This window comes from Sporisorium graminicola, chromosome SGRAM_1 (genome assembly GCF_005498985.1).
Source record: "Sporisorium graminicola strain CBS 10092 chromosome SGRAM_1, whole genome shotgun sequence".
Lineage (NCBI taxonomy): Eukaryota > Fungi > Basidiomycota > Ustilaginomycetes > Ustilaginales > Ustilaginaceae > Sporisorium > Sporisorium graminicola.
In genome coordinates, this window is record NC_043719.1 from 2340492 (window position 1) to 2363208 (window position 22717).

At 57.8% G+C, this 22717-nt stretch overlaps 7 protein-coding genes across 7 annotated transcripts; 3 read left to right on the plus strand and 4 right to left on the minus strand.

The window, feature by feature from the left end:
- Nucleotides 1-164: 164 nt before the first annotated feature.
- Nucleotides 165-4331, minus strand: EX895_000830 (uncharacterized protein; the record flags this gene model as incomplete). Its single annotated transcript, XM_029881431.1, has 1 exon — nucleotides 165-4331. One exon carries the CDS (start codon nucleotides 4329-4331, stop codon nucleotides 165-167), a length of 4167 nt encoding a protein of 1388 aa, XP_029742817.1.
- An 893-nt stretch (nucleotides 4332-5224) lies between these two features.
- EX895_000831 (uncharacterized protein) lies at nucleotides 5225-6118 on the plus strand (the record flags this gene model as incomplete). Its single annotated transcript, XM_029881432.1, has 1 exon — nucleotides 5225-6118. One exon carries the CDS (start codon nucleotides 5225-5227, stop codon nucleotides 6116-6118), a length of 894 nt encoding a protein of 297 aa, XP_029742818.1.
- An 836-nt stretch (nucleotides 6119-6954) lies between these two features.
- On the plus strand, nucleotides 6955-7773 carry EX895_000832 (uncharacterized protein; the record flags this gene model as incomplete). The annotated part of the gene is made up of 1 exon (XM_029881433.1): nucleotides 6955-7773. The coding sequence occupies one exon, from the start codon at nucleotides 6955-6957 to the stop codon at nucleotides 7771-7773; it is 819 nt and encodes a 272-aa protein (XP_029742819.1).
- A 168-nt stretch (nucleotides 7774-7941) lies between these two features.
- Nucleotides 7942-10323, minus strand: EX895_000833 (uncharacterized protein; the record flags this gene model as incomplete). The annotated part of the gene is made up of 1 exon (XM_029881434.1): nucleotides 7942-10323. The coding sequence occupies one exon, from the start codon at nucleotides 10321-10323 to the stop codon at nucleotides 7942-7944; it is 2382 nt and encodes a 793-aa protein (XP_029742820.1).
- An 808-nt stretch (nucleotides 10324-11131) lies between these two features.
- Nucleotides 11132-11956, minus strand: EX895_000834 (uncharacterized protein; the record flags this gene model as incomplete). The annotated part of the gene is made up of 1 exon (XM_029881435.1): nucleotides 11132-11956. One exon carries the CDS (start codon nucleotides 11954-11956, stop codon nucleotides 11132-11134), a length of 825 nt encoding a protein of 274 aa, XP_029742821.1.
- Nucleotides 11957-12339: 383 nt separating this feature from the next.
- EX895_000835 (uncharacterized protein) lies at nucleotides 12340-16185 on the plus strand (the record flags this gene model as incomplete). The annotated part of the gene is made up of 1 exon (XM_029881436.1): nucleotides 12340-16185. The coding sequence occupies one exon, from the start codon at nucleotides 12340-12342 to the stop codon at nucleotides 16183-16185; it is 3846 nt and encodes a 1281-aa protein (XP_029742822.1).
- Nucleotides 16186-16308: 123 nt separating this feature from the next.
- Nucleotides 16309-22173, minus strand: EX895_000836 (uncharacterized protein; the record flags this gene model as incomplete). The annotated part of the gene is made up of 1 exon (XM_029881437.1): nucleotides 16309-22173. One exon carries the CDS (start codon nucleotides 22171-22173, stop codon nucleotides 16309-16311), a length of 5865 nt encoding a protein of 1954 aa, XP_029742823.1.
- Between the last annotated feature and the right edge of the window lie 544 nt (nucleotides 22174-22717).

Sequence of the window (22717 nt, forward strand, 5' to 3'; positions counted from 1 at the left end):
ACGGGTTTTGTTCAGCATGCTTTTCGTGTCACGAGTGTGTGAAGCGGACTCAAGAGTGGGGTCCGGCTGGTTCGACGGGCAGACACACAGACATTGTGAACAGGGAGAAACTGCATTACAAAGCGGCTGTGGCCGCACACGGGTGGTGAGAGATCTGCGTAAAGTTAGACAGCGACGGCAGCGGCGCTTGTCGGTGGGGCATGCGGGTGCGCCGCGGGAGCCGGGCTGGCGTCGTCTTCCCAACTCTCGTCCTCGTCCTCGACCTCGTCCACGTCCACGTTTTGGTCCTGGTCCTCATGCACACCCTCTACGGCGTCCATGCCGGGTTGACTCTCGCCGGCGCGCTGCTCGGCGTTCTGGCCCTGGTATCGCGCAGACGTCGAGCCCCTGCTCGACCTGCGGCTGTCCTCCGCTGCAGCCGCAACCGCAGCCGCGCCAGAGCCCTGGGTGCCAGAGCCAGGGGCGTATCTGCGCATCCTCCCGACACCGAACCCTGTGATCGGCGGCGGCAGTGCGGCTGGGCCTGCGCTGCTGCTCGTCGCGGCGTCACTAGCAGCAGCGGTGCCACGATCGCCCACGGACGAAGGGGCAGCAGCGGGGACACCCTGTCCCGTGCGCTTGCCCAGCGACCCAGGGAATGGGTGCAGCTTGGCATTGTTCTCAAGCTTGTAGTTGGCTCGCGTCCGCTTGCGTCCCAGTGAGTGTTGCGCCGGGATCCGCGGCCCACTTGCCGCAGCGCTCGACCTGGTTGAAATAGGCCGGTGCAGCCCACCGCCACCTCCTCCGCCGATCGTCACCCCGACTGCTGGTGCCGCAGCGGACGCGGAGAGGCCGGCCCTCGGAGTGGCCCCCGCCACTGGGCTCTCGGGCGGCGGAGCGGGAGAGACGTACCACGAATACCCGCTGTAGTACGCCAACCCAGACAGCAGGCGTGCGCTGTACCCGCTGCTCCTCGCCCGATTCGCACCACTGGCGGCAGAAGGCGCACTAGTCACAAGATTGCGCTTCACCGCACGCACCGACCGCCGACTCGTTCGATCGAGCTCGCGCAGCGTCTCGACCGCTTTGGTCGTCGCGTCCGGTTTCGCCTCTCCCACGCCCGGCCCCGCCGTTGTTGAGGCGCCAATGTCAGCATTCGAACCCTGCACCGACGTGCCTGCGGTGCTGTGCGTGAGGTGCGAGCTGCCGCTTGAACTCGCAGCGTTGGTGAAGCCGGACGACGTTGTCGAGCTTTCTGTCGTCGTCGTTGCTGCGGCTGCGGCACCGATCACAGTGCTGGTATCCTGTTTCGTCGACGCACTACGGACAGAGATCACGCTCGCCGTTGTCGCTACGACATCAGCACGCGACGCAGACACAGAGATCGAGCGCGCCGTCGAGTTGAGCGAGATCTTGCGGCTGCGACGCGACGCTGCGCCCGCAGACGACTTGCTCGGACTAACAGACACGCCCAAACTGTCGGGATACCTCGCGCGCACCTCCTTTGCCTTCGCTTTCCCCTTCCCCTTGTCACTGCCCGCCAACGCCGACCCATCCACGCTGTCATACCCACCAGACGAGCGAGGCGTCGGCGCCTCAGACCCTTCCGACGGCGTACTCAGCCCGTCCAGCTGCAGTCCCAAACTGTGCCGTGCTCCTGGAGCCAGACTCAGCGCCAGCGCGTCCGATCCCGCCAGCAGCATCGCACTCACACGTCGCGCTTGCTCCTTGACCTGCCCCTGATCCGTCGTCATGAACGGCATCGACTCGGACAGCGCGTCCGCCAACAGAGCCACCAAGTCGGTACTTGGCTGCGAGGGCATCGGCCCATCTTGTTGGATATCGATGCTAGGTAGTGGCTGCTTTGTGGAAAATGATCGAGGCGAGAAGCCAGACTGCGAGTTCTGCCGCCGTTCCATCTCGGCGAAGAGTGCCGACGAGAGACGGCGCATCTTTCGCTCCAATCCTGGTGCTGTTGGACGTTCCCTCCTATCTTGCTCGTTCGTATCTCCACGCTTCGAGGCGGGACGCTGGCCGGCGGTGTCACCTGACGATTTGTCGCTGCGCGGCTGATGCTCGTGACGTCCACCGTCCACGTGGGTGGCAAAGTATTCATCGGACAAAAGCCGTGAACGCTTCTCGGCTGGACTCATTGTCAAAGCCATCGCTGGCGGCGAGCCATGCTCCTCCCGACGCAGCATCACATCCTCCCCAGCGTCCTCCACGTCCTGAAGGACCTCCTGCTGATCATCCGGCGCCAAGTTCAACGTAGCTCGTTTGAACTGTTGAGCCGCAAGCCCATAGATAGGCTGATCCGAAGTTCGGCCTTTGGACAGATAGTCTCCCCGACCAGCTTCTTCAAAGTCGCTAGCAGCCACCGAGCCAGGGACCGTCTCAGTGCCCTCCGAGGGCGTCATGGGAATGAAGCGTTTCTTCATCCGCGCTGGAGACAGCAGGGCCGAAGAGGTCAACGAGGATACAGAGTACGACATGGGGTCATCGGCGCCATTGTCCGAGTCGGTAGAGGTAAACATGCCCGGCGACGCGGGTGATGCGCTTCCCGTGGACTTGCGCAGCCCTCGGCCCGCAAAAGAAGGAGGAGCCAGACTTTGCAGATCGAGCATCATGGTGGGACGGGCCAGCGGGCTGCCCGGTGATGTCGGCTTGTTGGGCGAACCGGGGAAGGTGACAGCAGAGCGATCAAGTACTGGTGTTCCAGGAAGAGAGGATGTGCGAGGCGGCAATGGGCTCTTAGGCGGCCCTGTCGCCGGAACTGGGGTGAGGATCTTGGTCTGACCCGGTTCGGCTGACGCTTCGGCAGGTGCGGCCTTCTCCGCTGGAATCTGTGGTGCTGTGTCGCTAGATTGGATATGAGGTGTGTCCAATTTCCTAGGCGTAGCAAGTATCTCTGGCACGTCAGACAAACGCGTCGTCGCAACACGCTCCGGAGTGGATGGCGTCTGCATTCCTGGCGATGGTTCCTTGCTTTCCACTGGGGGGCGAGGTTTGCGGAGGACACCCTGGCCTACCATGGCGGGCAGCGTTCTGTGCTTGTACCAGGTGCCACCTCCTTGCCCCAGACTCTCGGCTACGTTGTCCGGATCGGTGCTTGAATGCGAGTCGAAATCGTGATACAATGAAGGTGAGACGTGCATCGTCTTTGCGACTTTGGCGACGGACGAGATGCTTCTTGGCACCAGCGTCGAGGCGACCATCTTGATGACCGAAGCTGGGACCCAAGCAGCCATTTCACCGAGATCAGAGACTTGGGTGATACACACCGCTGGTCCACGCGGATCGCGGATGGGGGCGGAAGGGGGAGGAGGCGCTACGCTGATGCTAGTACCATCGACAGAGTCGGAACCTTGCCGAAGATGTCTGCTGCCAGAGCTGCTGGAGGAGTTCGATCGTCCCCGTCGACCAAGGGCGAAGAGACCCTTGCGGATATGCGAGCCTTTCGCGGAGGTTGGAGATGAAGTGCTCTTGCCGAGATCAGACATGCCTGCAAAGCTGTCTGGCACGCCGTCGTCACCTAGATCTTCGACCATGAAGCCGCCCGTTTTGAGTTCGAAGCGGGTGTAGCCTTTGCGTGGTGGCAGACTGGGATCAATGACGCTTTGCGATGTGGAGACGAGGCGGAGTCGGCCCTGTCCGGCGCCCGAGTCAGAAGAAGATTGCTTGGGAGGGAGCCGAGCATCGACGCTGAGAAGAACCATGTCTCTAGCCTTGGCGACCATGAAAATGCTTCCGAAGCGAAGAAGCTCGACACGAGCAGCTACGGCTCGAGCTATCTCTGTTGTAAGACTGGAGACAGGCGCAGCATTCGATGAAAGGCGCGGCTCGTTCGATAGCCAACGCTTGACCGCTGCTTCCTCAACAGTGTTGTCCCAGAGCTTTCGATTCTCTGCACTGGCCATAAGCGACCAGAATTGTCTCGCTGTGACGCCGGGAAGGGTAGACTGGACGCTGAAAAGGAATCGGTTGGGATCTGGATGGGAGCGGACGGTGATGGAAGATGCAAAGCCACCGGGTGTGGCGGGTGGGGATGTGGTGGTATATAGGACGTTCCATTCGGGTATTGGGATCTCTGGATCGACTCGGTCGAGTGCAGCGGGTATGGACGATGAAGCGTCATCGTTGTCAGTGAGAGGAAGAAGGCTGGCCGACTCTGGATCGGCATAGGCGAGAAATTGGTGGAGCACATGAAGAGACTCTTCGGTGAGCTTGACGGCAGAGCTCGAGAGAGAAGCTGCCGTATTAGCTGTGAAGGAAGGGTGTGGTTTTGATGGTCCAGCTGTCGTCGGTGCTGCCGTCACCACGGCTGATCTAGCTGACCTCATGAAAGCCGGCATGTCGTCTACCTTTGGATCAAGGGATGAAAGGCAAAATCGACTCTCACACGGATCTACTCGTCCTGGCCGAAGACTCTAGAGGCTGAGCACGAACATGAGCTCGGCGTTATCGCGATGCCATGCGCACATTTGTAATGCTTCGTTGATGCCTTTACTTGCGCGTGTCTTCTCCGCACAGACTATGTTGAATGCATCAAGTCCTTGTCAAGATGCTGCTGCTTCTGCTGTGCCGGCGGCGGCGTTAGATGCGGTAGCCGCACAAGGGTTGAGTTGCTGAGTGAATGCAGGCAGCTGGTGCTGGGTAGATGCTGCTTTTTGGCGGATGAGTCAGGACTGATTTGAGTGAAGGAAAGACGGACAACCTTGATCGTCTCGACCGTCCATAAGTGAGGCAAGTCCGAAAGCGTATGGAGCAGCTGCAACATGCGTCGTTTGAAGAGTTTAACCTGCGAGACTCGAGTGTGTGTTTGTTTCGCCTATGCTTAGCAAGGGTCCTCTTGAAAGCAACACACGCGCCGCCTCGGATCTCTCTGCACATGCTCGTCGAGGCCCCTGTCTGAGTTGAGTTTACTAGCAGCAGTAGCGCGTTGTTTTGTTCTATGGGCAGCCTAGTCCGAGGGACTTTTTGCGAAATGCAAGGTTCCGTCATGAGGAATTTCCTTCTTGTTAGATTGACTGGGACTCGGAATTCGGAAGCTGCACCGCTTTGTGTGTTGGAAGGACTGCGAAGAACAACACCTGAACGAGCAAGCGGCACAGTGCTGCAACGGACTCAACAACAACCATCTTTGCGACCGAAGGGCTTGTTCGCATACGACGCTCAAGTGCGCTAATACTGCATTCGCCTCGGTAGTCTAGCCAATCCATACCTCTTGGATCACGATTGCTCCACCATGCAGGCCGAGGTCGACGCTACCCAGGACACCGAGTTCCACGATGCGTTGAGGGCGCACGGCATCATCCCTCCCAAGCCTCCATCGCGGTCTCCTTCGCCGGAGCTTCCTTCTGCGGGCGAGTTGCGCACACAAGCACTCAAACAGGCCACCGTAGATGATCTCGATCTCGAGCTGGAAAACGAACTGGACGACGAAGAGGAGAGGTTGCTCGAAAAGATTCGTCGTCAACGCATGTCGCAGCTGCGCGCCGAAACCAAAAAGGCACGCTTCGGACGAGTCTACCCCATCAGCAGACCGGACTATACACGAGAAGTCACCGAAGCTAGCAAAGAAGACCCGGATGCGAATCCCGATGCGCAACGCGACGACGAACAAGAGCAAAAACCTGACACCACCAGCAATGCCGACAAGCAGCGTCAAGGCGGCACCGGAGTCGTCTGCTTCCTCTACAAGGACGGCATCGACACATGTCGCTTGCTCGCCGGCTACCTCGACACCCTCGCCGCCAAGTACCCTTCCACCAAGTTCGTCAGCATTGTCGGCGACCAATGCATCCCTAACTACCCAGACCGTAACCTCCCCACGCTGCTCATCTACCGCAACGGCGAGCTCCACCGGCAGATCGTCGGCCTGCGTCCCGAGATCGGATTGGACGGCATGAAGACCAAATGTGAAGACATTGAGTTGTTGCTCACTGCGGTTGGCGCGATTCAGAGGTCGCAGGTGCCAGGTGCACCCACGAGTCTGGGAGCGCAGAAGCCGGATACCATTGACGAAGGGGATGAAGACGAGGATGAGGGGGAGGCAAGTGGAGTGAGGCAGAGGAGCATTCGCGATTCGGGGCGGCAAAGGACGCAGGAGGAGCTGGATGACGAGCTGGATTGGGATTGAGTGGATGCCTGCTTGTTATCTGTTGTACCACTAGACAACGCCATCCTGCCGTTCCTAGTTCGTTTCATCCAAGTACGGCCTGTGACGGTGCTCGCCGGTTTGATGCACGTGCGGAGAGTCGAGCTACGGTAATGCTCGGCTGTTGAGTTAGGAAACGCAGGCGAAGTGTGCTTGTGAAGAAGGGGGATCTAACATATCTTGGCCTCGCAATTGTCTTCTACAGTACAGTACTGTACTGTAGCTCCCTCGCTGTTGATCGCCTTGTTTAGAGGGGAAAAGGCACATGTGCAACGACTTTGACTCCGGGCTGCACACCGGCTGTTCTGCGCACCTCTCGACTCAATGATGCAACCATGACCGATTGGGAGTACCCGTCCAAGCCAGGAAGCTGCAGCCTGGACGTACGTCTCGGCACGGCGGCTTCGGATGCAGAACTGGCGCTGCCGAATACCACCACCGCTCTGCACTCTTCCTAGTAATGAAAGAACAGGACTATAGAAGCACAACGAAGCGAGTCACACTGATCAAGGTCAAAGCAACGAAGGTGTGCACGTGTTGGTCAGGAACAGGAGCCAGCCATCTTTTCCACCGCCGGCAGACAGATCAGCTGCACGGCGATTTGTTTCGGCATTTCAGACCCAGAGTAGGCGCTTTCTCGCATCATTCTTAGCGCACGGCCGTGCACATCTGCCTGGCTGTTCCTCCTCCACTTGAAACTTGTTTTTTGCAGATCCTTACTGCTGTTCATCCGCTTCTTCCATCCCTTCTACCAACACCACACACCCTCTTTTCCCAACTCTTTTCCCAACTCGCCAGACGGATCAGCCTACGCAACAATGACGACCCCTGACCGAAGCGGCGCGCCGGAAGACATCGGCCTGCTCGAGATCTTCGGTGGACCCGCTTCCACCTTCACGCGCTCGATCAAGCTCGGTCTACACGAACTCGGGATCCACTTCATCGAGGTCAACCGCGCCCCGCACTCGGAGGATATCAAGTCTCGCAACCCCTACGGTCTGCTTCCCGTGCTCGTGCATCGTCCTGACGGCCTCTACACCAAGCCGGACGACATTGTGACGCTGTACGAGTCCAACGCGATCCGTCGGTACATTGACGAGTACCTTGCTCCCATCGCTGCGCACTCTCCCAAGGGCTTGCGACAACTCACACCCGCCCTGCTTTCCTCGGGCGGCACGGTGGATGCAGCCACAGTCATCCTGAGGGCGAGACTTGACGGCTTCGTGTCGAGCTTCTCGCAGACCATCTTCCCAGCTCTGGAGGGCGGCTTCATCAAACCGGCGGCACAGATGAAGAAGAACGGCGCCGACATCGAGACGATCAACGTCGCCCTCGAACCAGGCCTCACGCGCACTCACTCGTTGCTTGAGATCGTCGAGTCGCAAGCCAAGTCGCACAACTCCGCTAAGAGCGCCGGCTGGATCCTCGGCGGCGAGAGCACCGATGTCACCTGGGCCGACCTCTTCCTGTTCCCCATCCTGGACGACTTGCGAGCCAGCCCCGCTGGGCAGCTCGTCAGCGGAGACAGCCCCACCTTCCCTTGGCTGGCCGACTGGCTCAACAGGATGGACGCCAGACCGAGTGTCAAGATCACCCATGAGGGGACCGTTGCTCACCAGGCTGGCAGGAAGCCTTAAGCTCTGTACAGCACCACAATCCCGGTTAAGTTGTCGTGCCTCGCTCTAATACACCCCTCATGCTGTTCCGGAAATGTTTCCGAGTGCGTACGAAGTCCTGAGGTGTGAATTGATATGCATGCTTGCGTACTGGAACGATGTATGTGAGACATAACGCTGAGAGGGATTCTACTTGCGTGACTGTGTTGTAGAAGATTGCAGCTCTTCCTTCGTCAACGACCGCGACGACGAAGAAGAAGAGCCGCTAGAGGTCTTTGCCTGAACTGTAGAGTGCACAGCGTCAACCTGTCGCTGCTGCTGCTGTTGCTCCTCATAATCGTAATCCGGTTCGGTGTCGAGCGGGGCATAACCCATCTTACCCGCACGTCTCGCCTGGGCATTCACCGCCTTGACCGCGCCTTCAGGAGGCTGCCACTCGAGCTCTGCGAACCTTGGGTACAAGAGCTGCGTAGTGATATCGCCCCACCGCTGCAGCTGGTCCACACTGTACTGGCCCGTCCCGTTGCGCTCGAGGTCGTACCGGTTGAGCAGCTCGACCATGAGTTTGCGCATGAAGTCGACAAACACCACATCGACCACGTCGTCGTCCGATGCGGGCAGAGGGTCCGGGTTCGAGGCGACGTATTCCGGCTGGTTCCGGTAGAAGGGTAGTGGCGAATGGATTGTGTCGTCGCCCGCGCCCGCGCACTGGTCGACGGTCCGGTAACCCAGCGAAGGTTTGTCGAGCGAGTCGTACTTGTGGAAAAACTTGAGCAGCTCTTCGTCTTCTTCCGCCTCGAGCTCTTCGATGCTCTGGATCGTGGTGTTGGTGAAACTGCCGCTTTCGCCATCGCCAGCGGCTGCAGCGGCCGCACGCTGCCGATCCGCCTGTTCGGCCTGCAAGAACTTGAACCACTGTGACTTTTGCCATCGCACGAAGATGTCCTCCATGAACCCACTACCATATCGCAGAAGAGCGTCGCCATCCGAAAACTGCGTTCCGCCCTGCATCACCTCGACCACAGCTCCTCTCTTGAACGTCAGCAGTCCATCAAGCAGATGCTTGGCCACCCCCCACGGGACATCAGCCATGTACAGAAAGCGGTCCTTGAACGGCGAAACGATGTACTGGTCGTTGCGCGTAAAAGGGCCTGAGTACACGTCAAATCGCTGCGAGCCACTATTGATGAGCACCAAACTCTGCTTATCCTGCCGCGACTTCTCCGAAGGGCGCACCACCTTGGGCAGCACCCGATCAGCCAACAGGCTCAGCAGACTCGAATTGTCGCCGTACGGGACGCGATCCAAGTAGTAATCCTGCGGCACGACGCCATGCAGCCGCGAAAGGCTCCAAGCTTCCGAGATGGCATCCATGATGAATCGAATGAAACTGCCCTTCTTGGTGGCCAGCTCGCGTGTACTAGACAGCTTGAGGTGATGTGCAAAGTTCCTCGGATTTGAGTCTATGTATCGGCGGGTGAACTTGACTTTGCCGCGACCGCCGGCACGCTTGCGCTTCTGGAGGTCCTTGATGCCCATAAAGCCGATGGTCTCCATGTATCGACCGCTCTCGAGCGCCATAGTCTGGCTGTCCATCATCCTGCAGTCGCGCACGTGTGTGTGCCCGCCAAAAATGGCGATGGGCGTGTCGGGGAAGCGCGAGCGGATCTTAGAGTGGACCGCCTCCCAGCCTGGATCGCCCGAGACAGGCATGTGCCCTAGCACGACAAAGGTGTCGACGCCCCAGTCGCGAGCAAGGTCGAGGCTGCGATCGAACCACTCTTCCTCGACCATCTCCTGCGGCGATTGCACGGCAATGCCTTTAGCAGCGAGCTTAAAGTCGAAAATGATACCATACGACATGATCTTGAGCCCTTGCACGGGCGTGACCAGTGTCTTGAAGAGGGATCCGATCGGAGCATAGCTTGCGTTCGGAGCGTCGGGATGGGGCAGCGCAATTTTGACGTTGCTCGTCATGTACCTGCCTCCCCACTGTGGCACAAAATTCTGGTATACGTCCTTGGCCACCGTGTAGTTGTAGAGCTCGTGATTGCCGATGGTGAGCAAATCGTAGTCGACCATGGCAAAGATTTGGTCACTGACGTGTCCGTCGACGGCCTCTTTACCACCTGGTTCGTCCTTGTTATAGGGAGGGAAGCCATCAGCGATGCCGTTGCCATCATGCAGATCGCCCGTATCGATCAGCAGGAGATCTCGGCCTTCGCGCCGCGCCTTGGTTGTCATCTTGGACGCAAAGGAGGCCCAGTCACCCCAGTCACCGGAATAGGAGGGTTCGGGTGGCGAAAGCTTGCGATGCCCTTGAAACCAGCCATGTACGTCGGTAGAGTGGAGCATATTTAGGTCGCCCCAATCGAGCTCGCGCAGCTTGTCGTCGGATCTGGGCATACGCCCGCGTTCTCGACTCCATCGCTGGAAGCCTTCCACCTCAGCGCGGTAGTTCGCAAGTGAGTCGACGTCCGTGTCGACGTGGTAGTTGAATGCGAGCTTGCTCGATAGTTGCTCAACTGGGGAGCTCGCGAGGGTCGTGCATATCGTCGTCAGTCCCAGCATCGCTGTGTAGAGGAGTCTTGACCTTGAGCTTTTACAAAGCCGTGGTCGACGAGCTTGGCCCGTCGGTGCGGCGGGAGAAAAGGAGTTCATTGCGATGATGAAAACTCCACTTGTCGGCTCTAGGGTCGACCCAGGGCCGCAATACGTGTATACGAAGTGTCTGCTTCAGCGCTGATGGTGCCGGGCTAAATGCACCTCCCGCCGTGACCTCGCTCTAGAATCGCATGCTAAGTGGCGGAGCGCAAGCCGAAGCAACCTCGAAAGACAGATCGACACACCTCTCTCGCTGGGCGATACCGAAGAGTGTGTGCGGCACTTGAGTCGACGGAAGGATGAAAAGAGTAGAGAGATAAGAGAGAGTTGTTCAGAACAGAAGGGTCCTCCATCGGAAGGACCGAACGCTTGCTTATTTTTGGGTTTGTGTGGGCACGAGCGTAGCTGCAAATTCAAATGCAGGACCGCCGAGCTGCTGCCGCGAATTTACTGAGCGAGGATGATGAGGTGGAGGCCTTGACCTGGCTTTTCGGTAGACCCGACGAGCTCGTTGCACTCGATGGCAGCTCGCTCGAGCCTCGAACACGAACATCGAACAATTAACCTCTCCGCATAGCAACAACGCAGTGCAATTGAGCTACCAGGCAGCGCGCCTCATACGCCAATCACAGACACGGACAAAGCCGTTTCGGCAACGAAAAGCGGCATCCACAGCAAAAGACTGTTGAAAAAAGAGTGGCAGGGTATGTAACGACCTTAAGACTAGGTGAAATGAATTGAGTGACATAGAGCATCAAGATGTGCTGCACTGACCCTACATAGACGCAGTCACTGAAGAGCCAGCGGCCGAAGACGAAGGCGTCGACTTGGGCTTAGACTTGTTGAGCTTCTTTTTCTTCTTCATCATGGCCGACGCTACGGCCGAGCGCACGTTCTCGACAATCTCGCGGCTCTGCTCGATGTACTGCGAGTCTTCGATGCGCTCCTTCCTCTTGGTACCTGCAGCAGCTGTAGAAGATCCATCGGGGTTCTTGCGATGAACCGATGTGTTGACAGGACGGCTAGGGCCCGCTTCAGGACTAGAACTACCGTCCGTGTCGAACTCTTCCCCCGCATCTGCCATCTTCTCAGCAGCTTCGGCGAGATCCTTCTCGCTGCGAGGTGCGCGACCCAGCATCCTTTCCAGCTTGGCGTACTTCTTCTTTTGCGCTTCGTCCATCTGGCGTTTTCGTTCCGATTCGCCCTCGAGGTACTCGGCGAGCTTCTTGGCTTCTTTCAGCACGCCCAGTCGGCGTCCGTTGAGGTCGCGGCAGGAGTCGTTGTTCGTGTTGCGTGCTCCAGCAGACATTTTGCCACCTTGCGAACGTAGCATCGATCCGAATCCACCTTTGCCGCCGGGCAGCAGCGCCCTCAACTGCAGTACGACCGGGAATGCATTGTTGCTCGAGGAAAGACCGGAGAGCTTCGAGCCGGAAGAAAGTCTGCGACCGTGATGGGTGATGGAGAAGCTCGTCGACGTTTTCGCGGACAGAGCATGGCTGAACCCATCCAAGACGTCGGCCGCGGTCGCTTGTGCCGGGAGTGAAAGGCAGAGATGCTTTGGAAATGGGTCAAAGGACTCTACTAGAACCGAGATCATGGTGGGCAATCGTCGATTAAACTGGTGTGAAGGTGATGTAGCGATCAAAATTGCCAGGAGTGTCTCGTATGAGGGATATTTTACGACGGAAGAGATCCAAGTTGCTGATGGTGGTGATGGTGATGGTGGCAAAGAGACAAGGCGGATTTGGCTGGCTGTCTGGAATTCGAATTGCTGAAATCTCAAAAAGCCCCAAATCCGCGGGCTTCACGTTGATGCAGGGTCTGACGAGAAAGATCTTCCTTTCTCGATGTCGTCCAAGCAGTTGAGGCTCTCAACATCCATCGACGCTTGCCCTCCTCTCGAGGAGACCACTCTCGCCTTTTGACAAACCAGCTTCCGATAGTCAGCATGGTCTGCAGCAATGAAGCTGCGTCGACACGATGACCAACTCTCACGGATTCGTGCTCGAGTATCCGCGCATTCGTGTCGACCACTTCGATCAAGCGCGCGTGCCGCTCCCTGCCTCGCTTCTCGCCCACCGCCGCTCTATCGCCAAGGATGTCGCCGATGCAGGTTCCAACCTCGATGGTCTCTCCTTCGCTCCCGGACAAACACACTTTGACATGCCCTTGCTCTACCTGCTCACACACATCCACACCGACCACCTCAAGGGCCTCGATCGTCCAGGTATCACCGTCCCCATCTACTGCAGCACCACCACCAAACAGCTCTTGCTCAAGTACGAGCGGCAAAAGACGCGCGTCGAGAAGGACCGCGATGGCACGCATACCAAGAATGTCGGTGTTGTGCGGCCCTACGCTCATCTGCGTGTCACCGACGACCACGCCGCGACGAAAGCAAAGCTGTCAGGATATCAGTCGACCAGTGTGGATTTGCTCCACCCACTGCCGTTCAACGTTCCCACAAAGGTGCAGTACACACCAACATCAAGCGTGACCTTGACGCTGATCGAGAGCAACCACATGGTTGGCGGCGCTATGTTTTTGATACAAGGCGCCCAGGGTGCGGTGCTGCATACAGGTGATATGCGAGCAGAGGAGTGGTGGTGTGAGGCTCTTACTCGCAACCCGTCTCTATCGCCCTATCTCTGTTGGGGCATACAGGGAGATGCAGCGGCGCAGACTGACGGTGTCGAAAGACAAGACTGGGCCGATAACATCGAATCGCTCGGAAGCAACGCCTCGTCGTCTCGTCCAGCGGATGAATCCCTTTCTCAGTCGTATATCGACTCGCAGTCTCAAGATCACCACATTCGTCACCTCTCTGACGGCAATCGTGCGCACGACCTAAATCCAGCAACCAAGGGCAAGCCATGGTATCGATCTCAGCTACGTCTTCGCAACATCTACCTCGACACAGAGCTCCTCCTCTGCAACCAAAAAGTGCCCACCAAGCAACAGGCCTGCCTCGACATGGTCATGCTCATGCGCATGTACCCGCCCTCCACCGTCTTCTTTCTCAACTGCTGGACATGGGGATATGAAGACATGCTGATCGTCACAGCAAAAGCCTTTGGATGCAAGATCCACGTTGACCGCTTCAAGTACATCATGTACAAGGCTGCCCGAACTGAAGCACCCTTTCTAGCCGACATCATCACTCAGGATGGCAGCAAAACTCGCTTCCACGCATGCGAGAAGCGGAATGTATGCTCTACAGTGCAAGCTCTTGCGTTGCGGTACTCGACCGCTGCCGATCCAGCGTTGGCCAGAGAAGCATTGGCCGCGCACTCACAGATTGACAGCAGCAGTCCTGATACACGGCAGAGGTGGGGCCCTCCGCGCTCGCAACCAGAGCCGTTGCTCGTGTACGTCAATCCGGGCCAGATCGCTGCAGAAAAGTGGCCGTCCATGTTGGAAGATACCAGACTTCGGCTGGAGGCTGCACAGAGACACGAGACTGCTTGGCCTGAAGCGCTCGTAGTACCGATAGAACGCCATTCGACGCTGCCTGAGCTGCAGATGTTTGTCAGCCTCTTTCGCCCAAAGACCGTATCGCCGAATACCATCTTGGACCCCAAGGGCGGTCTCGACTATTACCTGCTCCATCACCTGTTCGGCCATCTTCTTGCTGGAGCAGATGATCGCCGCAGGATGGCTGACGAAGGGCTGCTGCTGCTCGGCAACCAGACGTGGAGCTTTTACGAGGCGCAGCTGGCGCGCGCGCGCGAGCAGGCGCAAGCCAAACGAATCGGCGGAGGCGTGGGCGATTCAGCCGAAGCCGTTCGAGCGGCGAGTGCAAGCCTCAATGCCAACGTACACGCAGAGAGCGTCAGCGGGAGCCTCGATGCCTGGCAGCTGGAACGGCTTTCACAATTGAGAGGTATCAGCTTCAAAGGCTTGATGATGCAGAACATGGCGGGCAATTTGGCGGCGATGCTCGAAATCGAGCGCTGGAGAAGAGCAGCGGGTATCGAGGAGCCGACTAGAGGCCTTGACAACGTGATAGAGGAATCTTTGGGCAGCACGCAGAGTAAGACAGACGCTAGCGTGTCCAGCGTCGGCTACGATGCGGATCACAGCCAGTTTGCAGAGACGCAGGTGGTGACGCGCGAGGCGGGCTTGAGTCGCAATATGCACGCAGATGAAGTTGCGCAGTCCTTGTCTGCGCCGACTGTACACGCAGGGGCGTGTGATGAGAGCTTGAAGGACAACGCATGCGCTTCAACACCGTTTGCGCACGACATTGCAGCGGAGCCGGAGCCTCGTGCAGCAGCAGCTTCAGTTTCAGTGTTGGTCGAACCGTCGCAGCACTCACAGCTATCCGCAGCCGAAGGCGAGGACGATGAAGGATCCACCGCACTGTCCGAAGACCTCGCAAGTCGATACCTCAACGTCCTCATCCACTACTTCAATGTCTCTTTCCATCGCACCGATGCTTCGTACGTTCAAATGTGGAAGTCGGTGCGCCGGGACATGGCGGAAGAAGCACAAAAAGTCGAAGAGCACTGGTTTAGAGAGACCGGGGTGTTGCCGCCTTTGTGGAGCTCGCAGATCGTCGCATACGAACCCAAGCTCGATAGCGGTGCAGCTAGTGACACTACCCCTGATGAAACGACAGAGGAAGATAAAGGAAGCGTGCTAGGCGACATTTTGTCGTCGTTCATCGACATGCTTGCACCTCGAAGCCCGATAGACGAAGAGGGCGATCTCGTGGCGATTCCAACGTCGCAGGACCGGACGGTTGCGCTGCAGCTCATCTTGCGACACTTTACCAAGTTGGGTTTCCACAATCCGATCACAGCCGAATCATCGACGGGCGGACAAAGCCATACGAGCTGTCCAGTTCGTTCCCTGGCGCGCGGATGGAGGTCGATGTCAGCGCCACTGACATGTTTGACGAGCCGCCTCATATCCGAGCTACAGTCCCTCTCTCCGACCTTTGTCAACAACATCGACCCGGAAAATGTGCTGCTGAGCCTCCAGATCACGGGCGTTCTGTTCGCAACTCCAGCAATCAGCCGGGTCATTGATGTGGACGCTGTTCAAGCGCTACTAGAATCGGTGATCAAGCTTGTCGAAGCTGCACCGCGCAATTTTTCGATGCTGGGAAAAGGTCCGAGGAAGCTCATCGCACTAGCGTGTGCGGTGTTGCGAGCGGAGGAGCTCGACGAGCACGTGTTGGCGCCCTTCGAGCAGCGTCTACTCGCTCTAGCACAAGACTCAAACGGTCCGTTGGCGACGATGGAGAGCTTGGTCGAAGAAAGTGCGTCCACCGTGGTGTCTCAATCTGCGCCTCAGGACCTCGCACACCAGTCGTTCGCGGCGCAGCAGCAAACCAACGAACAAGCAGGTGGGGAGTACAACTTCGAGGAGAGCACAGACGGCGAAGTATCGAGCATGCAAATTCGTCCCCCGCGCGTTGCCTCGCTACCGGCAAGACGGCCATCTCCGCACACCCGAACAACTCACACTCCAGAACCGGCTGTCGAAACAACGGACTCTATCATCGTCAGCGCAACCGAACACGACACGATCGAGTCTGCTACATCTTCGACCAACGGAGCGCCGCTCGAGCTCTCCCAGGCATCGTCAGCAACGCAGGAGGAAGAAGAAACCCAGTCGGAGCAGGAATCCCAGCTAGGCTCTTTGCCGATGCGCAGACTGGCCAGGACGACGACTATGGGTGGCGGAGGGGCTGCGAGGGCGGTGGGTCGTACGACGTCTTTGCCTACATTCCTGCGCGACACGACGAAGTTGGACGGACAACGCAAACGAAGATTCGAGGAGGTTGGGGATGCTCAAAGCCCGCGCAGCAGAAAGTAGAGCAGCACGTCCAAGCATGTTATCACTCACGCCCACACACTTTGCAGAATCAACGTCCAACATCGCATCTTTGAAACAATGTATGAATTGACATGATACACTTGGCCTCACCCAACAACGAGCTTACAAAATTGACCTGCACAAGGGACACGTACTGGCGCCGGAAGTCGAGATCCACTTGAACAAACATCCAGCGTGGAACTTGTTCTTGCACGTCTTGCACGGTTTGGTCGGCAGACTCCTGTCCATGGGCGAAATGATCGAGTAGCAAATCGCACACTCATCCAAGCCCTGGAACTGCACCTCTGCATTCCTCTTGAACAGGCTGAGCGCATCAAAGATCAGTCCGTTCTGGCCTGTGATGAGCTGCTGCACGGCCAGGAGCCACGAGCGCCACTTGGCTTCCGTGATTCCGACACGTTGGATGTCGCGGATCTCGACGCCGTGCAGCGGAAAGTCGGCGGGAATCTTGACGCCGATCTCCATCGGATGCTCGTCCACCACATAGGTGGCAATCACCTCGTTCGTCGACAGAATCTTGATCGACAATGCTTCGTCTTGCAGCTTGGAAAGAGCCTCCGGTTCGCGCAGATGCGAAAGCTCGCGGTTGGCGATGATCGGCGAGAGGTGACGTGTGGTGAAGCTTGCGATTTGCATGGAGTGCTGTCGATCCTTGATGTCGACCCACCAGCCGCGCACGGTGGTGGGCATGTGGATGAGCGAGCGCAGATAGACGTGCGCTGCCAATACCTGTAGCACCGTGAGCGACGATTCGGCATCGACCTGATCTAGGAAGACTTCTTCCAGGGCAAAGCGGCTAGGATCGAAAGGTCGTCGACTCTCATCTGCTAGTCCGACCAGCGCAAAGACGGTCGGCAAGAACGACTCGACCAGCAAGTTGCGCTTTTCGATCTCTCCCAGGAATGCAGACTTGACGGACAGAGAGGCGCCCTCAAAGTGCTCGAAGACTGCGATCCAGGATAGGAAGTAGCCAAAGCCGGTGCGACGCGCAGCTTCTTCCTCCACCAGGAGGTTGAGCTGGCCGCTGAGGCTCTCGCTTATGTTAGCGACAAGAGCTTCGGGAAGCTTCAGCTTCTTTTGGCCTTCTTCTGTGGCCAGCGATTCTCGGTCCACCGCCGATTCCACCACCAGCTCCTTGACATGCTCTCGAATGGCCCCACTCAGCAAACGGTAGCTGATGACCTGCACCTCATGGCTTGGACTCTGCACCAGAAGCTTGCACAGCGGTCCGGCCGTCTCGTGCAGCTTGAACGGCGACTCTGACGTCTCCCGGACGAGATCGACAATGAGGTCGATGCACGCCTGCTTGGGAGCCGAGATCGACTGCAGTCCAGGAAGCGACAAGAACTGATTGCGTACCAGGTCGACTAATTCGACGCTCCGGTCCTTCCAATACTCGCGCAGGTTAGCGTTGCGCGAAGCGAGGTCGCGAACCGTCTCGAGCAAACGCAGATTGTGGTAGAGCTGCGCCACCGTCGCGTCGTCGGCTAACGAGCAGAACTCCAGGTTGGTCAGGAGCATGTCAAATATGAAGTCGATATGGCTCCCTTGCACATCCTGAACGACGGGGAGCAGGTGAATGAAAAGCTCGGCAAGACGAGTACACGTCTCCTCCGCAGGATACTCTTTGCTGTCCTCGCTGGAGTACAACTTTTGCAGGTCTTTCAGTAAGAAGATGGCACGCTGCTGTGGGATGATGGGTAACTCGGAATCTTCGGGAGGAGCCAGAGCTACGAGCGTGCGGAGAGAATGCAGGACGCGTTCTTCCGCTGTGTCAGGCCCAAGACCTGCAAGCTTGGCAGCGGCGCCGTTGCGAAGGCGGTCGTAGGTGGGAGACGAGCCAGCGATCGGTTTGGCCGCATGGAAGATGGCAGAAGACATTGCGGGCATGCGGTCTTGCACTGCATCGCCGAGCTTGAGCCATCGATCCGCGCCTGCTTCCGTAACAGTGCCAAAGTTGAAAGCAGCATTCAGAAGACGGTGGAAGACGCGGGCAAGGTAGCTGCTCGATGTGTCGAGTTCACACGCCATCTTCCACACAACAGAAAGCACATGACCGATGCCATCCTTTTCGGCATCGACAGGGCTGGAGCGCTGCAGCGAAGCAACCATGTCGTTGTGCCAGTTCTCCGTGACAGTATTGCTGAGCGAGGAAATCAGAGCTGTGACGACAGTGACGGAGGATCGCAGCCATCCACGATGTACCTCGGGAGCCATCGATGAATCCAAAGCGTGTTTCGATGTGCCTGGAAGTAACAAGTCGTCCTCGATGAGAATGGAGAGGAGAACAACGTACGGGAGCAGATGCACGTATTGCTTTGCGCCTGCACGGTCTTCATCAAAGACTTGGAGAACAGCAGCGCAGACACGCGCAAAAATGCCGAGGCCTTGGCCGTCGAGGAGTGAGTCCGAGGTTGCAGAGGGTATATCCGACGCTTGATGTTGGGGAACCAAAGGGTCGAACACAAGCAAAGCTGGATGCGCCTGTTGGCGAGAGGCCTTAAGCAGCATCTCGCGGAGCTCTTGCGGATCGGGAAGCGGCACGTTGTCATACCCGGCGGCACCCACGAGAGCAGCGACAGGGACATGAATGTCGAGCAAGTGATCCTGAAGGCTAGATCTCTCCTCGTCGCGCATCTCTTTTCTCTCCTCCTCGGAGCTACCCTCAAGTACGTGCGTGAGAACCGACCAGGCGAGATCTCGAAACGTGGAGGCGTCTGCGCGACCGGCTTCATCGTTCGGGACATTCGCATCGAGACACATCAACTCTGAAACAGCAGTCAGTACACCTGCGAAGGGGGCGCTGCGGAGAACACGCCTAGCTTCGGCTTTGGAACTCTGGGCGTCGATCCACGTATCCAAGCTGGACAGCAGATCCGCCACCGTCACAGCGGCAGCCCTCTGACGGGTTTGTCCATCTTCGCCCGTACGTGATCGTTCGAGGAGTGTGTTCCTCAGCTGCTCAATCGTGGAACAGATGATCGACAGCATTGACTGGACGCACGATGCATCGACAAAGGACCCTGACTTGGATAGGAGCTTTGCGACCACGTTACGTAGGCGGTAGCGAAGCTCGTTCGGCAAGCTAGCGCTGTCGCAAAGGCTTGTGACCAGACCGATTGCGAGCTCCTCCGTGCCAGCCTCCGGGGATGGCCGAGGCAGCTGAGCCTGTTCCGCGTGACTTGCCTCGACTGCCTTGGCGACAGCTTCGGATGCGACAAAAAGCTCGCTGAGGGCGTCAACGCGATCTTGCAGCTCGCCAAGAACAGCCACGGACGACAACGTTGCGGTCCAGATGGACGCGCATGCCTGCTTGTCTGCGCACAAAGGCAGGAAAGCAGCCAGGAAAGATGCAGAGGACGTTGGCGACACCGCCTTCGTCCCCATGAGCTGTGGGACCGACTCAATGGAAGCCTTGACGAGCGCTTGCGAGGTAGCAGCATCCAAAGCATCCGGGGCGCTGACAGCAGACCTCAACAGAAGGCAGAGGTAATCGCAAAGCAGGGTCGCACGCGTGTGCTTGAGGTTGGACGACACGTCGATATCCGCGGCGACGCCAACCAGGCCTGACGCCGCAAGTCTGATCGCCTTTCCGAGATTCCTCGCTGCATCGCGTCGAAGCTCAACACTGCCTGGCTGGTTCTGGGATGGCGCCAACGCTGCGTAGAAGGACGTTGCTCGTTCGAGAGCGGAAAGGACGTAGGTGCGGGCGCTCGACTCATCGACTGCCTTCGCATTGGACAGAGCATGTGTGATTTCGACCAGGTCCGCTTCCGTCTCGGCAAGAAAACGGCTATGCACTTGAGATTCGGGGGCAGCCAGAGCAGCTCGACGCACCTGAACGGCGAGATCAGAGACGACGCGTGTCGAGCCGATGCTTTTGATTCGCTGAGCTCGCGAAGTTTCATCCCCGTCTTGATCTTCAGAGCTTGTGCCGAGACGAGAAAGCACGCTTGGTTTTGGAAGCACGAGTTCCGACCATGCTGCGCCGAAGTGCACGTGTATCAGCTCCGCCGCGGACGCTGCGTTGTCCTTGCCTGCACCAGAAGGGGCACGAAGCATGCGAAGGGCCATATAGGTAACACATTCGGTGAAGGCTGCAAAGAAGGCCCGGCAGCCGACCGGATCAAAGTCCAGAGGGCGGCTGTACAGAGCTGAGAAAAAGTTGCTGAGGAGCTCCGAAGCCGAATCGAAGTCGTCGTGAGGAAGGATCTCTGCTGGGATCGTGGAGATGAAGACGACGACGGCTGAATAACCAAGGTGAGGAGCGCCGCCGCATGCCGATTGCAGCCATTGTAGGAAAGATATGTAGGAGTGAGGCTTTGAGCGAGCGACCAAGGCGTGACTTTCTGCGGCGCCTTTTTCTGGATCGTCTGTACCGGTGTCCGAGCCGTCATCGTTTTCGTTCTCGTCGTCACTATCCTCCTCCTCCTCGCCCTCCTGGTCCTCATCGTCACTGCTGTCGGCGTTGCCTGTTTTTTCCTTGAGCGCAGCGCTGTTGAACTGGTTCGCACCCATAAGCCATAATTGCGGACGCTTCTTCAGAAGAGGGAGAATTGCATCCAGGGTGATCCGCTGAACCGCGTTGTCGCGCTCGGACCACACCGAGGTCATGGCCACGGGACCGATAATGTTAACGTGCTGATCGACAATGTTCGATGCCACGTCCAATAGCGATCGAAGCAGCGTCCATGCCCGCGATCGCACGGCGGGCGAGTCGAAGCCGAAGGACGTAACAACCGCTTTCTCTGGACGTGCGGTGGAGGAGGAGGCCAGATTGTGGGGCGACAGAGAGGCCCACACAAGCCTCGAAGACAGCACGTCCTGCAAGCTTTCCGTGACCTCGGAAGATGGTTGCTGCCGAATGATCGAGATCAACACGGCGAGAGCACCGGCGACGAGACGCTTGTCCAGTGCTGCCGTATCCTCTTCGACATTGCTATCGTCTCGGTTCTTGGCGTCTCGCTCGACGCCACCTGCATTCAGCGATGGAGTTGCGTAGCCTGACGAGGTTCGGGACATGGCCGGGTCGCTGGAAGCGACAGCATGAGCGGAAGTCATGGATAAGGCAAAGGATGGCGAGGGCGACAAGAGGATGGTGCGGAGGTGGGATACCAGGAGATCGCAGTGTTCGTTCAGATCCAGCACGACAGCGCTGGCAGTTTCGGTGGGGAGGTCAGCACCTGCGCCCCCTTTCCATGTGCATGAATCGATCCAAGCAGACCTGCCGAGACGTTCGATGGTGCGATCCGTGTCGTGGCACAGAATGGCCCAAGGTCCAAGAATAGGTTCGATATATTGGGGCGACTCCAGCAGCTCGGCTCTTGTCGATGAGACTTCCTGCGAAGACGTTTGGGGCTTTTCCAGAAGCAATGACTGGATCTGCATGGTCAGAAGACGTAGGCGACGCGTTGGAGACAAAGCCAAGCGAGGGAACAGGTGGACCCAGCTTGGAAGCATCATGACGAGTGCGTCCCTCTTTTCGTCGGCGCTCAAGTTGGACGCCTCGGCGTTCGATTCGAGCGTTGCCGAAGAGGATGGAGACTTGCCCAGCGCATCCTCAACCCAAGCCAACAAACCTTCCAGAGCACGGCATCTTGTGATGACATCCTTCTTTGATGCTTTGCGCAAGAGAACGACGAGGTCGGCAGGGAGCAAGGAAGCAAGGCCCATCGAGTCGAGCGGGTCAGGTAGCGGCTGTGGTGGTTTAGGAGGCGGAATGTACTGCTTCTTCTTTTCGACCTTGCCCTTCTTCCCGCCCTTGCCGTCCTGCTTGGACTTGTCCTTCTTCTGTCCGCGCTGTGGGCCACGCTGCTTGGCTTTTTCGAGAGACTCTACGAGATCGGGATGAAGGAGGTTGCCATCTTCGTCGCGCTCGTAAGCCACTTTCTTGGCGGCCTTACTGGCCTGCTTCTTGCGTGTGGCCGACGATGCGGACGACTTGCCCTTGGGCGCGCCTTTGCCCATCGTGTGTATGTGTGCGCGTGCGAGAGTGGGTTTTGTATTACCGAGACCGCTACGAGGGTTCCGATCGGTCCATGTGAGGGAGGTTGTCAGTAGAAGTCGACGAGGCAATCGTACTGCGTCCAAAAAGAAGTCGGATTGCCTTGGACTGAGTCGACGATGGTGGGGAGTGATTAGTATCGTAAGACATCAATCAGATACTCTGTGCTTTTCTTCCAAGAGACAAAGACAGCGTTTCGTCTTCGTGCGCTGTGACGTTGTTTTCTTCCTGGTCGTGAGGTGGAGGCTAAAAGCCCACTTGCGTTCTTTCGCTTTGGCTGTTGCGTTGAAAAAGCTGAGCTCACACGAGCCTGCAGGAAGTTGCCCGATACTCAGCTGGAGTCTCCCGATGAATGAAATGCAAGTGAAATCCAAATTCAGCCAAGCTATGCCATCCACGCAAGGTACCGAATCAATCATCACAAAGCTCATTCATCGCACCTCGCCGGACTTTCCTTACGTCCACCAACACATCTGCTGCATCACCCTCGGACAAAGCAGAGCACAC